Source organism: Eutrigla gurnardus (genome assembly GCF_963514095.1).
Source record: "Eutrigla gurnardus genome assembly, chromosome: 12".
NCBI classification, from domain to species: Eukaryota; Metazoa; Chordata; class Actinopteri; order Perciformes; family Triglidae; genus Eutrigla; species Eutrigla gurnardus.
Window position 1 is genome coordinate 6146797 of NC_139926.1, and position 18078 is coordinate 6164874.

At 40.7% G+C, this 18078-nt stretch overlaps 1 protein-coding gene across 1 annotated transcript in view; it reads right to left on the reverse strand.

The window, feature by feature from the left end:
- Positions 1-17060, reverse strand: part of gdap2 (ganglioside induced differentiation associated protein 2) — a 34166-nt gene extending 17106 nt beyond the window's left edge. The window contains exons 1-11 of the mRNA XM_084022643.1: positions 16821-17060; positions 15073-15299; positions 10826-10965; positions 9762-9915; positions 8070-8158; positions 6923-6999; positions 6214-6373; positions 4710-4860; positions 3992-4068; positions 1939-2015; positions 1368-1507 (exon numbers count right to left, since the gene is read on the reverse strand). Coding sequence (XP_083878769.1) covers positions 1368-1507; positions 1939-2015; positions 3992-4068; positions 4710-4860; positions 6214-6373; positions 6923-6999; positions 8070-8158; positions 9762-9915; positions 10826-10965; positions 15073-15254 — 1247 coding nt within the window. The 5' untranslated portion in view covers positions 15255-15299; positions 16821-17060. The remainder of the gene's footprint in view (positions 1-1367; positions 1508-1938; positions 2016-3991; positions 4069-4709; positions 4861-6213; positions 6374-6922; positions 7000-8069; positions 8159-9761; positions 9916-10825; positions 10966-15072; positions 15300-16820) is intronic.
- Positions 17061-18078: the final 1018 nt, after the last annotated feature.

Consider the following 18078-nt stretch of genomic DNA (forward strand, 5'->3'; position numbering starts at 1 on the left):
ATGTTTGTGAGCATCGATGCAGCTGCAGAAGGCAGCGGAGGCAGAGCGTCGACTCAGATCCAAACCAGGTTCAAATGACAGCCGAGCCTCACAGAAGATGCTGCATTCATCATATCCAGCTACAGATCTGACTCTTCTCTGCACTTCTACGTTTCATGAAGATATTGCAGTTAAGAGTGTTGTAATACTATAAAGAGAGAAACAACAGCAATGCTGCGGAGCCTGTCAGACCTTTGATCAATCTGGAGGACGTTTCAGGTCCTTTTCGTAGCATTTCTTACAAAATGCCTCACAATTTATGTTTGATACGCAGCTCTGGCTATTAAAGAAAGGAATTAGCCAAATGACTGCAGACCCAGAACATACAGCACAGAACATTAACGTTGTGCGTGTGTGTGGGAGGTTAAAGCAATACGAGCTGCAGAGTTTCCTTATTGGATCATTGTGTGCAGGCAGAGGGACAAGTATAACCGAGAGGAGAAATACTGAAACAATGGGAACCAAGCTAATGACTAATATGATTGCCTCTCAATTTGACTTCAAAGTTATCATATTTCACACACATGAGGTCCTTTGATCCAAAATGATGAGTCCAATGACTGGAATATGTCAAAAAGAACTCTATTTCTTACTTTCTTCTGACTTTATGTCCCGTCCACTGATGCTGCTGGAAGAAAAAGTAGTTCCTGAGTGGAAACGAAAACTGAGGAGGAGGGAGTGAGACCAGCTTCTGGTCTTTCAGAAAAATGCAGCATAGGATACAGAGATTTCATACACAAGATATATAATGCTGCTAATACACATTCAACCCTTGTGAAAGGAGTCAGCTGTCTCTCTGTTCGTCACACTGGAGAATCCAGCCTGCAGTGTAGATCATAAACTTCACTGATGAACCAGAGATCTGTGACATAACAATCGGCCAATCAGAGCTTTTGCTTTTCTACTTCAGTGTCACTCTCAGGGGAGTAGAGTAGGCCTCAAACCTCCACATTTTAGTGGAAGCTGTCGTTGCCAGATCTATTTCAGAAACTCACACATTCAATTGAACAAATAACTTTTAACCAGGAATCAGCTTTTAGTCAACTTTACAGCTAAGTGGTAAAGTCTAGTAGCTGACTGCATTGGTAGCTTCATGGTAGCGACCTGTCAATCACACGATAGCCCCGCCCTAAAGCGTAAATATGATAATAAATGGATAAAACAACAAAGCAAGTCCTCCTGTGTGTCCCAGTAGGAAAGGGTGCAGCACCACAGTACGGAAAAAGACCTCCAACCCTCTCGTTCCACAGGAGACCCGGCCAGACGTCGTTACTCAGAACAGCAGTTATTAACTCAGTTTAATGAGGAGTGTAAAATGTCAGACTGACTTGGCATCGACGATGTCGTAGAGGTTCTTGAGGAAGTTGGAGTCCAGGTGGTTGTGCTCTCCGGTCAGCGTGTGGAAGTAAACCATCACATATTCCTTCACCGTGATGTGGTCCATCACGTGGATGAAGTACAGCAGCGCCTGCACACGCACACACACACTGAATCAGTCTCACTTATAGTCCTTATAGATTCTTCACTATTTCTATACAGAAAACTTATGTTTATTTGAATATTAAGCAGATTTGGTCACTTTTTGTTCAACTTTTAGTTTCTTTTCGTTGAAGTGTCTAAAGGGTCCACTGGAAGATGGAGGTACAATTTAATAACTGATCTTATTAATAGGTCTCAACAGTACTTGTGTCCAACATGTGGAATACAAACATATTCGCACACAAATGAAAACACATCTACTGGAAGGTAAAACACATGCACACGGACATTAATGCACACGGACATTAATGCACAACTGGGAATCTCACACTGATATAAGGATGAACGTTCACACATCAAAGATTGATTGTATCTTCAATAAAAGCATTTTATATGGAAGTTCTTATCGTATTTTGTTACCTTTTCGATGTCGATGAGGGTCACTGGGATGTTTCGTCCAACCAAAACCATCACTGTCCTGCCACACATGTCGACGCCTGGGACACAGGACGTTAACAGGTCAACCACACACAGGTCGGGACCTCAAACAGGTGAACTCTCACTACGCCCTCGCGACAAGCATTCATGAGAGATCATCTCTCAATTACATTTTTTGTTAATCATTCATTTAAATCATTTTTCAAACATTACTTTTGCAGTTGTGTTGTTGTTGTTGTTGTTGTTGTATGTCATTGTGAAGTGAATATCTTTGGATTTCGGCAGTTGGTTGGACAAAACCTTCAGATGTCACTGTGAGATTTTATGGACTATAATGCTATAATTTGTTATTCTAAAAACAAACCAACGGAATATTAAGAGAACTTAAAATGAAAAAAAGAATTCAACCAAAATAAACAGCCATGTATCTGAATATGTTGCAGATGTCATTTGCGTGCAAGTGGAACATCATATAATTGAATTAGGGCCGCAACAAGATTGAGTTACTTAATTGGCAATTTTGACAGTTAGTGAAATCTGTAATTTATCCAGCAAAGTTGCTCCAGTTCATGCTTCTCACATGTCAGGATTTGTGCTTTTCTCTGTTTTAAATTATTACTAACTGGAATATATTTGGTTTTTGCGCTATTGTTCCGACAGAAGAAGTCATTTGAAAACATAATATCGGGCTCTATGAACTCGATGTTTCATTATTTTGTCAAAATGTTTTGTCAAATGTTAAAAGACTAAAAGAAAAGAAAGAAATAAGCTGCAGCCTCAATTCATTTACAGTGATGTAATGACCAGTCCTAGGTTATCTCAGTTATCACTGGTGTATTCCAACACATGAGGGATCATGGTGAGGCTGGAACTCGGGTTACACCGGCCCTTTGATAGGAAACGTGTCCTTACAGAGAGAAGAACCACATTTCATGATCCAGCTCATGTGTATGGAATCATTTGTTGATCTTGTGATTCCCATGGTGAAATTCTTCTAAGAGCTTTTGTTTTTTGCTTCTTTTCTGCTTCCAATGTGCCCAAGATATATTTCATATTTTCATGTGGCATCTTGTCACCCTACTCTATCTTTATACTTTAACATAACCAGATATTTCATTGCATTGCACCTTTACACTTCAGATGCATTTGTCTCGTCTTGTTTTGAGTTACATCTAACATGTTAGATTTATAGTTTTGTTCTTTTTTTACATCTGTAATGTAAGATAATCGAAATATTAATCTTCTGGTGTGAGTTTTTGAAAGCAATAGGCATGTCAGATTTTATTTTGTTCTGTTCTTTGACAGGTTTTCCACATTGTTATGCAAATCAGGCATTAGTTTACTAACTATGTGCTGAGTTGCATAAATGTCCAGAAATCTGAAATATTAATGATTACTTATATTAAGACAATTCTTTCTTTATCATACGTTTTCTGAAATGTTATGTTTAAATAAGGCAAAATGAGGCATTATCTAACTAGAAACTACAGATGCAAACAGATATAGTAGCAAATAAACACCTAAACGTGTATTTTGGATGTTTTCTGTCCACTCGACACACAAGATGTTCTAAAAGCTAAAACTCTCAAAAACGATCAGTGCATGAAAAACTGTTTCTGCCTGATGCCATGGGAAAATTTACCTTTGACCCACACAATCAATTCAGACCCCACTGGGGCTAAGTTGCATAACAACACTGCCTCCTACTGGTAATGGGATCCAACTGCACCTTCTAATAGCTGACAACAGACGGGAGATGTTGCATGCGTTTCATTTACGGGCATTTATTATTATTTTTTGTTTCTACCATGCAAACAAAGACTGAGAAAACGGATGACTGAACCCCACCAGTGCTGTGTTCAATGAGGTGGAAGAAAGAAAAAAAGACCCAACACACACACAGGCGGATTGCACACACACACACACACACACACTTCTTTAAATGCTCTTCTCTTGTTTCGGTTTCGTTTTTCACATTTACATTACACAGGTGACAGATTCATAATGAAAAGCCTTCCAACAGATGAACACTTACCAGTTTGATATAAAGCCTTCAGTGCAGCGATGTCTGACAGATCCTCGGCTCTCGCCCGACACAGCCAGCGACTGTAACTGCAGGACAGAAACACACATATTAGTGGCGTTAACGTACATGGTTACGTGACTTACCGGGCAGGAGTAATGTGTGAGAGCTGTCAATAATCTCTGCTATGGTTATGGGGATACAAAGTTAATCATGCATTTTTTTTTATAGACCAAGTTCAAGTTTCAGCTAAAACATCTTCATCATACGGCTCTACAAACTGGTGTGTTGCTGCCTTTTTTATTTCAATGCATGGAAAATGTTCTGGTATTGGATGTAAATCCTCAATAATCACAAGTCAACTTTATAATTCCACAATTTATCCTCACCCTGAATATATCCAATCTATTTTTAAAAGAGGGAAGTGAAGGAGCCTGCACCACGTCCTCTAGAAGCACACTGTTTTCTCTTTTTGGAGAAACATGTTGAGAGGGAAGCATTTTAATGAGTTCCCTCTTAAATCATATGTATTATTCCAGAAGTGGATGACAAGGCTTCCTCATGGCTGAGTGGTCTATGACACATTCTTGTTCAGTTACGGACAGGTCTCCCGACCATTGCAGCTGAATAAAGCATTCAACTTAAACTTGGAGCAATGTATTTTATATTAGAAAATGTTTGGATTTCTTCCCTCAGCAAGTAGATTTAGAATTAGATTTTGGACACTTACTTCCTCTGGTGTTGTTTGTGGACGGCCGCCTCTGACATCTGGCCCTGCAGGATCTGTTTCCGCTGTTTGTCCACGTCGCCCTCCATCCGGGCGAAAGCATGGTTCCCCACCTGACCCAGGTCAGACTCCAGACTCTCCTCTTCAGAATCGTCTACACAAACACACAACAGAATACAACTCTAATTGACTTTGATCGCTATCATGGATTCATGATGGCTGTTCTTGAAAGAGCTACAGTAACGTTAGACGTCGCCGCAGATTCAATGAAACGCAACACACAGACAAGACTTTAATCGTAATTCTGCAGAAGCAGTAAATGATCCTGGACTGCTTCTTAGTGTATATTATTTCACTGATGCCGATTTCTCTGCATGCATGACACTATTTGTTTGCATGTTTGTGAAAGAGATGCCAGAAAAGTCATGAAGACAGAATCCAGGCTCAGCTCCGTTTCTCTGCTTGTTTTTCTAAAAACCACATGTATGATCATACGCATGTCCTTGCTTTTTATCCACATCCAAACGGGCATGTGTGTCTGTCAATGTGTGTACATCAGCCTGTTGTTATTGGGTTTCACTTGCAGGCAGCCTGCTTGCTTTGGCTCGACATCCAGAAGCCACATCTCTCCACGTTTGAAGCGCCAGCAGACTTTCTGCTGGACTGGAGGTCGCCGGAGGCAACGGGCTCAACGCCGAACCCACCAACACATGGTGGGCTGGTGTTACGCTCAAAGACTAACGTTTAGACGTGAGGAAGGTGCAGGCAAGAACTTCTGTTGGTAAACTGAAGAGGTCATAGAAAACAACACAGTTTATATGAGGGTTTAAGGTCTTAAAGGGACTTATAACTGAAATGTCTTATTTCAACCGTTCTGTTCTTCTTTTCCTTTCATGCAACAAAGCCACACTGCACATACAAGCCTTTTCTCACGGTTCCTTTATGACTACGGAAAAACTATTCAGCCTACATAGAGGAGGACTCACAAAGTAAAAAAACAACACATAAAATGTTTAAATACGGGCCTGAAACTATTTTTACACTTGATTTGCACTCATGCAGTTCTGCAATTCTTTTAAGATGTGCTCGGTCCTGATGTGAATGTGCATGCTGCAAGCATGCCACTGATTTAAATATGTTTAACTTAACTATTCATTAAGATCATTCTAAACAGATTTCTGTCATTCAAACATCTCAGAATTGTCTTGAAACCTCAGTTATAACGGCCCACTTATTAAAAAAGTGTCAGGTTTAAATCAGGCTCATAATTACAGTTAATGTGTCGGCTGGATTGTTTGGGCCGATCTAATCCAGCTACACGCTCCATTGATCCATCTCAACATATGTTGCCGCCCACATTGTCCTCATCAGGATTCAATCATGGTGTGAGCTACATTTAATGTATTCATTTGTTGAATTATCTCGAATGCAACACATCCAGTGTCCACTGACATTATGTCCGACTGGCCAACAGGCCGACTGGAACATTCCACGGAGGTTTGTGTACCTTCCAGGGTGCCTGGTTTCTCAGCGATGCGGATCTGTCTCTCCGGGACGACGGGTTCCCCCTCAGAGTTGCCGATGTCAGCCGGGATGAGAGGAAGGCTGGCCTTCTCTTCTTCTTCAGAGCGAGGGAAGTACAGAGGCAGTAACTTCTTGTACACCGGCTAAAAAGCAAACACATCAGTTATCATATTAATGCCCCAAAATATACGTGCTGTCATATTAGACAACAGGGTGGCGTACGGGACACTGACCTGAAATAAGGGGAACATGTGGGGTCAGTCATTCACGAGGCATCCAACACTCAGAATTAGCCTTTAAAAAGCCGTCAGTATGCTTAAATCAAAGTGTTTGACGGACGGTGGGACAGAAACCAGGTTTACACCTAGTTTGAAAATGTGTCTTGTGCGATCAGATCACAAGTGGACAGCGCTAAATACAAGTATACTCAAACTCAAACCACTTGTCGAGGTGGTCTGAGACCTTTTCATCAGGAAGATGTGTAGATATGAGTGCTAAACACAGTGGCTGTGTTTGAGGAACATCATTACGCAGAAATCATGGGACATTTAATACATTCTTGTGTGGGGTGAGAAAGAAAACGCAGCTGGGTTCTGCTGACATTGGTGAACCAGCATTTCTCTCACTGCATGATTCATCTGGACACAAATGATACAGTTCTTTCATAATAAACACACTGGATTCACACAAACCTCCTCTGTGTCTGAGACTGCAAACACCACGGCCTCCAGGCTGTTTCCATGTTTCTCCAGGAACCTGCGCACCGTTCCTATAAACACACAAACACACTCTCCAATAACACAACGTCCACCACAAGTTCCAGGTTGCTTGTTTCCAACACCTTACCTGAACCAACACTCATTAAATACACAAACAGTATGCTTTTATTTGTGTGAATGGATTTGCTGAGGGACAGTTTTTTAAAGTAAGGTTGTAAGAGGTCTTCATTCTTGCAGACTAACCCTTTAAAACACCCAAGTCACACAGTAACAAGCAAACTAACCGATGGAGGCAACAGTTGAACAGCAACTCCCGTGATCTGAGAGATAAAATTATTGTTTTTGTCAAAGGAAGTGGTGGCTTTGAAGAGAGCGCAGATAACGGCTCTGTCTGATGGCAAGGTGTCGCAGTGAAATATTCAAAAAAAGGCGTTAAATTAAATCTACTCAAGTAATAGACGGACACACACTAAAACATCATCCAAACTACTTCAACAGTGTTGCCATAAATGCAAACTTAATGAAGGTTCAGTTGTAGGTCGTTGGATGTGTAATGTGTGTGTGTGTGTGTGTGTGTGCGTGTGTGTGTGTGTGTGTGTGTGTGTGTGTGTGCCTTGCTCACGTTATCAGATTGTGGTCTCATGAGAACATCACATGCATCTTAGTTGAATGCAAACCAGACATAAAGCACCGCAGTGTGTGTGATAATTAAATACGTCTGTGTCTGCCTGTGTTTTGTTGACCTTGTTTTATGAGTTGGTGTGTGTCTTTGTGGGACTGAGGTTGAATGCTGTGTTATTATTTAGTCACACACACACACACACACACACACACACACACACACACACACACACACACACACACACACACACACACACACACACACACACACACACACACACACACACACACACACACACACACACACACACACACACACACACTGTCTGATAACCCTCTTGGAAACTGTGTGTGAACCAGAAAAGAAAGCATGATATTTGAGGATAACAGGACATCATGCATTTTACCACAAGTTGTGTATGTCTGTACCTCACTGAGCTGCATGTATGTGTGTGTGTGTGTGTGTGTGTGTGTGTGTGTGTGTGTGTGTGTGTCTTACTAAAAGTGATGTGGGCAGCGTCCTCCAGTGGGTAACCTCTTTTGGTCGTGCTCACCACACAGAAGCCAACAGAGGCCATGGACTGCTCTCTGAGGCGACAAGAAAAAAGAACACTCAGATGGTGAAGACCAGCGACGGGTTGGACGGTTTGCTCACACACCCACAAAAACACACCCAAACTTCCTGCCACTCGAACAACACAACAAAACTATTCCGGTGTCCACCGGGGTGGAAATTGGTCTTCGGCTCACCGAAACACAAGAAACGAGATAAAGCAGATCAGGTCACACATTAAACGGTTCATGCCATGTCTAACATCTATTGAGCCACTTTGTTGAGTTCAGGGTTCAAGCCCCCCGCGGCCCTGGATACAGGATAAGCGGTAGAGGATAGATGGATAGATGGATGGATGGATGGATGGATGGATGGATGGATGGATGTGTTTAGTTGCCAGCAGGACTCTCTTTAAGAGAACTCACCTGGGAGTCCAGAACTCTATTTAAACATTTCCAGTTTCGACATGTTGGCATGAAAGTGAAGCTGCCGCTGTGTTGGTGTGCCTAATGCTATAACATGTTTAGTGGAGGCCCGCTGTTTCCTGTAGAAGGCCAACTGAGGCCACAACATAGATCATAGTCCATTACCATGATGCTGATTTCTGTCACTTGAAAAAATGAGCTCTAACTCAAATCATCAATGGGAAAGAATAGAATATGTGAGGAATAATCCATGTGTAGCTTATTGGAGAATGTCCTCTCCACTTAACTCATTGATTTGATAACATCAACAGAATTTAATTTAACAGAAATTGCAATTGCATGCGAGCATAAATAGATCCTCTGAATTAGACATGGAATCAATTTATGTACTTTTAGCCTTTTAATATTTTCAAATATGTGATCTGACACGAGCCAACTACTTTTACTGTCATTCTTTCTCATGTAGATCAAAGTATCAAACCACATTAAAATGCATCAGAATCCAGGAAATACGCTGTTAAAAAATTAAATTGCCCCGCCAAAATGTTTTGCTTCCATCATCAGAAAAGGACTACACATTCCACTGAACACAAATGGCAAAAGTACTTTAGACTATATATGTAACAATAAATTATTTTAGTTTATTGATATTTTTGCTTCATAAACAACAAGTTTTATGGGAAAAAAAACATCCGGAAGTTGTAACTTTTCAAATTTCTGACGGTCGTTGAACACGTTGTGCGTATCAAACGCTCCTTTCAGGAAAACAACGCGCATTGTTTATCTTTTTGGATTTATTATTATTTGGAGGAATTTGGAGGCCCTGAATGGCTTTCATCACATTATGGTTTATTTGAACCCGTCAGGCACAAATATTGTTTACCAAACAAAATAATAATTCAGATTTCTGTGATGACAGTTCAGCTACACAAGAAATGAATCTCACTCTGTGTAACAGACGAACAGCCAGAAGTAGTGTTTCGACACGTCTTTGATTGTGTTAAAAAATATAGAAATATTTTAAGTATAACTTTTCGGTAATATTATGTGATGAAAACGTGCTAAATATTATTACACACTTAAATGTGTATTTGTGTGTTTTCTCTCCACTACTCTGAAACTAGCAGTTATGGAAGCTCAATGGCCCAAAATCTCAAAGTGACGAGATGTGTTAAAGATGCTGTATTTGACGGATGGATGTGATGGTTCTTACGCGGCCAGCTGCAAGGTGTTTCTATAGCAACTGTACAGCGAGCTCTCCGCCGCCGTCCTGTACTTGGATTTGTACTTTGGTCCCACCGTGTGGACGAGGAACCTCGCGGCCAGGCTGAAGCCTTTGGTGAGCTTGGCCTCTCCAGTCCGGCATCCTGCACACAAACACACCAGATGAGATCAGAACAGATGAATACCAAACATGTGTAACGTTCATGGGAAAACAAAGCAAGTATAATCAACCAAATGACCTGCATACATATAACTATGAAGCAAATTATAAATGAACGCAATGAATATTATATGTTGGAAAAGGAGAAGCAGAAGTAAACACTTATATAAAAAGGTGCAACCCATTTCTTTAACTTAAATAATCAACTTACTGTCTATTACACATTTCATTTCTTCATCCAAACCATTAAACCACAAACAGATTCACACACGCTCCTCCAACTACAATGACATGTTCCTCCACACTTAAAAAACCTGTGTTGTAAAACTTATTTAAGTTATTTAAATAAGAGAAACAATCATGTTCACAGGGACTATTTCATCGGTAGAAAGTCGTTTGAAAGTCGAGGATGTTGTTTTGGGGATTATCTGGCAAATGCTGTGAGCCAGTTAAATACAGGGCCCTGAACTCATCATTCTGTGAAATGGTATATTTTAAAATTAACTGATATATTAACAACTTTGTCACGAAATGGGCTGCTCACTGAAGAGGGTTGAAAAGCCAAAAAGGAAGAGTTCTTTTGTCACAGTGATTCCACCTCTTCCTTTACTAAATGTATTACTCATTGATTTGGATTTTTATGTGAGTGTTTCCTCAGAGAAGCACTTCTCCATGAGAGGATGTGGAGCCTTCCCAAAAGATGACATACAAGTTAACGACCATTCTTATTAAATTCAGCTGAGCATCATATGCCTGCTTTCCCTTCCCAGTGAAGTCACGTTCAAATTCTGCGGTCTCCCACTGACGTTTACGACTCCGCGGCATCACGGAGCAGCCAAATCTAATCTAACTGTTCTTGGGAGCATGTTTCCAGCCCCCCCTCCCCCACCCACCTTTGAGTTTGAGCAGCTCCTCCCTCAGCTCGGGCCCCGCCAGCTGGTGGATGCTGTCAGATACCGGGTTCTTGTCGCTTAGCGACTCGTTGCTGGTGTTCACGATGGCGGTGCAGTTCAGGAGGGCGATGTCGCCGCAGCTGTGGCGTGAAGAAGAACAAGGTACACACAACAATCAACCTACAAAATACAACTGTTGTATACATTTCATTAGACTCAAAATCTCACAGACACTCATCTGTTTGCTCATATCACGGTGTTTGGGACGTTGTCGTCGTCCCGTTTCCTCATGTTACACCGTTACTATGTGTGCTCTCAAATTCAAATTCAATATCTCTTTGTTTTCATCGTCAGAAACACTCTCCACGTCTTAAGCTGAAGATAAAAAATACATATTTGGGATGGTTGCAGACAGTATAGAGACATATTTACAAGCAGATATTGTGTTTAATCATCCAGTATATAGTATTTGTGTTGTTTACAACACTTGACTTTTATATACACATTCTTATTTAGTGTTCTCATTTATCTTATCCTATCTTATACTCAGATTTCTGTTAAGTACTTTGTGAGAGATGAAAAAACATGACTTTCCATCCTCATTTTTGTGCGCGTCCTCGGCCGAATAAAAGCCGATTCTGATTCAAAACTCTTCCACGGTTTATTAATGCCACAAATCCGATTCATTAAGGGAATTATTTTTTAGTTAGAACAACCAGCAATTTCTCTGAGGTGGTTTGAATTGTATTTGAATAAGGCAGTTGAACGTTTAGTTCGTATTAACTTACAGTATTAAAAAACGTGCGACAATAAACCAACGTTAAAAAGCCGATTTTATTGCTGAAGAAAAGTAATTTCAACAAAAACTCTTGAGCCCTCCAGGCTTCATTTGGAAAGAACAATGAGGAATTACTCAAACATGTGTTGAAAGCATTTGGTCACAAGACAAGTTCAGCCTTCAGGACCGAGAAGGAAGAGGGCTTTTTTCCTTTTTTTAATTCTACATCATCCGTTTTAGGTTCATAAAAATGAGTCACGACGCTGCCAGACACTAAACTGTTACTGAGAAACAGAGCCTGTTGGCCGCCGCCGCTGTTTTACCGAGTGTTATCTCCATCTGTCTAAATATTAACATACTCTTTTTGAAGCTAAATGGAGGATGTTATTGGCCAGACAAGCTGCTTCATATAAACTGACAGAGCTGTGTCAACAAAAAACATTTCAGCCTCACTCTCCAGCCATCTACCATAGCAACAAAATGATTTGCATGCAGCTCGTGTGCCAGTTATAATAAGCCATATATCAAATTGTTCATGATAATAGTGGCAACAAGCTTGTCTGGAAGTGAAAGTAATGTTGCTGCCAGCTGATCGTGGTTGGGCCGTCTCACTACAGATAAGCCACCGCCAGGGGAGGAAGATATAAAGAGATGTTAACAGCAACAGGAAACTCAGTTCACAGCGTATTCTAGTCAAATATTTGGCAAATTGTTTTAAAAACTAAGAACTAAGCCTGTTCGATTAATCGATTTTAAATCGCGATTATGTAGTTAGGATGATGTTAAAAACATGAAAATCGATTTTTCAAAAAGTTAAAGTTCTGCACTTTATTCATTCATTTTTGTTTAATGGACACACCGTAAGATACATGTGAAAGTGAGGTTTTTCTCTTAATCCCAAAGGGATTGTTTTTATTTGTTGACCAAAGGTCTACAAGAAGATAACATGGAGCAAAGCCAGATGGCAAAAGTTCATTAATTGTTCTTTATATTAATCCCTTGAGGGATTTTTTGTTTAATAAGAGCAAGGTTTGCACTCAAATCCCAATGGGGAAATTATTTGCAAAATGTTCAATAAAAAACAGCATATTTGAAATAATTTCTTTGTCTTTTGTCATTTCACAAAATAATCGTAATTATTATCGAAAATTGGATTTTGAGAGAAGAAAATCAGGATTTTATTTTTGGGCAAAATCGAACAGGCCTACTAAGAACACGATTACAATTATTTGGATTGAAGAAGACTTGAAACTACAGACTGAAACCATAAACTCATATTTACTGACGTAATAAATCCAGAGAGAAGTAGCATTATTTTATCAGGCTTACATGCAATCCGTCATCTCTTTGAAACCAAAAGATCGCCCCCTAATGGCAAGCAGAGAGAATGCAAGTTAAAGGCATTTCAGCCTTGGCTTCACTTCTCAGCATTAGAGGTGGAAGTAGACCCTGTGGTCGCCACACTGTACTGTGACGAACTAGTCACAAGCTAAGAGGTGCTGCTGGAGCTGTGGTCACATTACTGCAGCAGGAATGTGCTCGCTCCTGGGGACTGAACTGGGGGGGGGGGGGGGGGGGGCTGCCGAGTCAGGCTGCGGATGGTCACGTGAACCCCCACAAAGAGGATTTAGGAGGTGGTCTGGACTCTGAACTGGTCTGGGTGAGCACATGACGAGTCCCAGGCAACGTTGACGCTACAGAACCACAACCTGATGAGTTTGTATAACGGCTCCTGTGTTTGCAAGGTCGCCAAGTGACGTGTGTGAAGTCAGTAAAACCCACAAGCACCTCTGTGTTGGTGCTTCTACTGCTCGTCTTCACTACGCAGTCCGGTGGGAATCTCTTGGCTCCTCACGATTCGATTACGATTCAGAAGTCAACGATTCGATTATAAACCGATTATCGATGCATCTCAATGTAACAGTTTTTTTGTGTACATTTCCATGCATGATTTAAAAAAAAACTAATTAAATCTGAGTTTGCTACTCAGAGTTTGCTAGTCAGTATCTTGTCAACGGTGAAATAGTTAATATTTCAATTACAGTTACAATATTTCTATTATTTCGATCAAACCTCAGGCTTCCATTTAAGTGTTGCATCTACTGGCTGAACGCCTCGGGATCCGATCTGGGAGATTTCAATTTGAGATATTGATTGAAGAGTGCAAAGGGCGTGAAAGGAAAACAAACATGTGAGCTAGTGATCTGGTAGCATGTAATATTTGACCAGTTAAAAAAAACACACAATTTAATTCAGTCTCATCTTTTTTTTCTTTCTAAGAATTCCCTCTTAAAGTTAAGACACGATCCTTGTAAAGATAAAAGTTATTCTCAAAGCATCCTCACCCTTAAGGGATCTCCTAAGGTAAAAAGCTAATAAGTGTAGGAGGAGGTCTTTTAAGAGTTTAAAGTATGGCTTACAATTTATTTAACATTCAACATGTTTTGGATCAGCCATGGTCACCTAGCAACAGTGTCCAACACACCTTCTCACTAAGCTGGAGTGGAAGTGAAAGCAGTTGTATATTGAAATGTGAAAGCGCAAAAAAAAAAAAGATTTGTCCTGAAAAATCCATGATAAATAATGGTGAATGCATCGTCCTGATGCATCGGTCACAAGCTCTACAAGCCTCTCAGATGCACGGCAATTTAAAAAAAAAAGCATGAAGGCAGAATAACCTTTGATTACTGTAACACACTGAAAGAAAACTAATGTTCAACCTGCATGACTGACATCCTCGACGTGTTCAGTAGCCGTTTCCCTAAACCTTCTCCGTCTGCTGCTTCCTGTTGTCCTGCTCGTTAGTTTTGCCTCTATAGATTAGAACGTTACCGTTTATAATGCACTTTTTGATTCTTAATATACATCGCTGGACATAATCACCCAGTCTATGTATATGTATTAGTATTATTTATAGTGTTTACACAACACTTGACGTTTATACAGACAGTTTATTTCAGATTTTTCTTAGCTATATTATCCTAACTATTTATGTTAAGCTGATTCTGGATCTGTTTGTCTGACTGCTTGTGTATGTTAACACTTAGTAGGAATCCCATAAAAACAAGGCAAAACAACAAATCAGAACAAGCTGAATTCATTGATGATGCATTCAAGTTTGACGTAAAACAAAACTTTCCACAAAAATCCAGACGAATGTTGGCAACCTTTTCAGCTGGGTCACGCACAACAACAGAAGCAACAATGAAAACACCTTAGTGGTTAAATAAACGTATCAAATATGCAAGGAACTATAATTGAGCCATTGTCATCTGAAAACAGCCCAAACCCTATTCCACATTGTGAGTTGGTGTTTTACAAGTGAAATCACTGCGACTCGAGCACGTGTTTGTTTCACAGCGTGGAGGAGATGATCTCTGCTGTCTACCTATCAAACCCTTTTCAAAGGAAACAAGACTTTCAGCAGACAGCAGCAGGAAACCAGCCAGGAAACAGGCGTGTGACTCACAAGAGGATGATTTTGCGGTTGATGTCTGGCCTGACGGGGAAGGGTGACGGGAAGGCCTCCTGGCTGAGCAGGCTGTCGCTCTGGTCCGGCGGCGTCTCCCTGCCATCCTCGCCCAGCTGCTGCTGCCACGTGGGGAGAGTCTGGATGTCCACGAACTGGGAGCGAGCACCCAGAGGATCCATCCCACCTCTGGTGCAACAGGCTGATGCTGGACCTCCAAGCAGCCGCTGCAAGCACAGGACATGGGGAGGGGGGCTTGGATTACAGCATTGTTTCAAATTTATATATATGTTCAAATCAATCTTCCTCAAAGGGCTTTAATAGTGTCCACCTCTGCTACGATGGAGGTTCCTCCCCGAATACAGCGACGGATCAATGAGTCCGATTCTCATTATTTATTCATTTTGTCTGTAAAAAACTAGAAAATCATGAAATGGCTCTGATGGCAGTGAACGTTACACATATTAAAGTGTGACTTTTTTACAGCCACGGAAATACAGATTATTGTCATTATCAATTAATATATAGTTGAGTGAATATTGATTATTTTGTAATAATATGCCAGAACATCACAAAGACATCTTCAGATTGGCTGTTTTGCTTGACTAACTCACAATTATATAACAATTTATCCACTTTTCAATGTGATTCTGACCATAAAACAATCATATCTGCTGCAGATTAATAACCGGTTGATTAGTTAATGTTCCTTAACTGACAGCATTTGTGCCGCAGACTTTAGAGTCAGTATCAGTAGAGTAATAATAATAATAATCATGATAATAATAATAATAATTATTATTATTAGTTGTTTTAAAGACTTGTTGGCCTTGACAACAAGAACGCTTGTGATGAACTCAGATCAGCATGGAAGACTCAGACTCAGGTTCACACATAAATACTGATTTCAGGCAGCAAACAGACGAGACGTCTGCGTGTAATGAAATGATCCGCACATTAGAGAAGATGATCTGCATGCTTGTTAAATGAAGACCACAGCCATCCTTCTGATCCAGGACCAGCTGACCCTCCGGACTCAAACCCTCACCAGAGCTCAGGTGTGATGTCGACACAGGAGGTCTGTGACGACACAGAAAGGTGTCGGTTCCTTTTGTACCGTCACGCAATCGCTGGACTTGTGACTTGGGTCAAGAAACAGAATAGTCTAATAATATGAGACGATTTAATGCGTTTATCACGGTTTTATTGTTGAGAATCGACCATTTGTCAAGCGATTCAAAATGTAATCGCCAGAAAATAATAAAACAGCAAGTCTGATGATTCATCAATAGTAGTAGTAGCTTATTTATCAAGCTTGAATGCCAATCGTTTGACTCCCGGCTCCTACAGTGTGATCATGTGCTGCTTTGCTCTACTTCATCACTCAGGAGAGATTGGCACTGAGTTTGAGGTCATTTTAAAGGGAACAATCATGTATCAGTGATGTAATGAGTTTAAATCTAGTCTTTCCTTAGAATGAGGAAAAACACGATGGCTTGATTTGCTTTGACTGATTTCCATAAAGGCAACCACGACATAATTAGGATGAATTCCGCGTTGTGCTGCTGCTACATTCCTAGAAACAGGGCTCCGTGTATAAACAGCAGTCGTGTTTCTGAATCCCCTCCAACAACTGAGCCCCTCTGTTTCCTTCAACACGTTTAAGACAATCCCCAGACGAGCATGAGCTGGACACACCGAGGAAGCCGCACCTCGACGCCTCTTCCTCGACAAAACCAGTTACCCACCTCGTCGGTTGTAACGTTATTTCCTCCAGGTAGTTGTGATGTCCACGACCAAAAGAAATGGACGAGAAATAAATCTCCACACCACGACGTGTAGACTCAGGACGTGTACCCGCTCCTCTGAACCCCAGCACACATCACACCGGCGAGCAAAATAATCGCAAACGCGCAAAAAGTTGGTTTAAAAGTGCCAATTAAACAAGTTGACACATTTAGCCAGTATGCTAGGTGCTTATTGCCGATGACGTCAAGCCACCTGGAGTAAACGCGACATCCCCCGGTTAATATTTTCAGAATAAAGGTCATAGCTCAACATATCCATTATGCAACGAAATGCTTGTTGCTTCCTCCAGTACTGTGCTTCAGTACTTCATATTAAATTAACTCCAGGGGTGGAGGGTAATAGTTGACGTAATTGTCAGTATATAGCAAGTTAACTTGAGGCATCAAAATAACAAGTCACTTATAACAACTCTCAAATTATATGATAGAAACATAATATACTACATGTTAACAACATTAACGTCTGTTTATGGTGTTATTAATAATGCACATCTTTTGGACTATATCCCTGCATAACAGATGCTTTCTATACTTTGTATTGAGAAACTTTGCCCATTTCTGCTCAAAACTAGGCTAATATTTCTAAAAAAAAATGTGCCGCTCTTTCTTGACTTCTGTATTTATTTTATATGTACATATTTTGAATGTATTTGACGAGGGCTGGCATGGAATATTACAGTGTAGTGGGTAGCATTGTCGCCTCACACCAAGAGGGGCCCGGTTTGGGTTTGTGTTTCCTTTTGTGTGGAGTTTGTATGTTCTCCCCGTGTAAGTGTGGGTTCTCCCCCTCCGGGTTCTCTGGCTTCCTCCCACAGTCCAAAGCTATTCAGGATGGGGATAGGTTCATTGATGACTCTAAAATTGCCCATCATGTAAGCCCTGTGATAGACTGGTTACTGGTCAACACTGCTTTCGCCAAATGTCAGCTATCAGAATACAGGATAAGCAGTTGATGATGGACAGATGGAAATATTTGGATTTTGAAATACTTGGTTTAATTTTCAATTAAATGTTCTCTTTCTGTGTTTATTGTTATGAACCAATACACCAAAGCAAATTCCGTGTATGTGGAAAGCTACTTGGGGAAACACAGAACCAAACTTGATCATTTTATTGTGTAGAGACCAAACACATAAATATCCGGTGCTGTTCGTGTTCGTGCTCTTCTAATCAGCTGACCAACAAGCGAAAAACACTT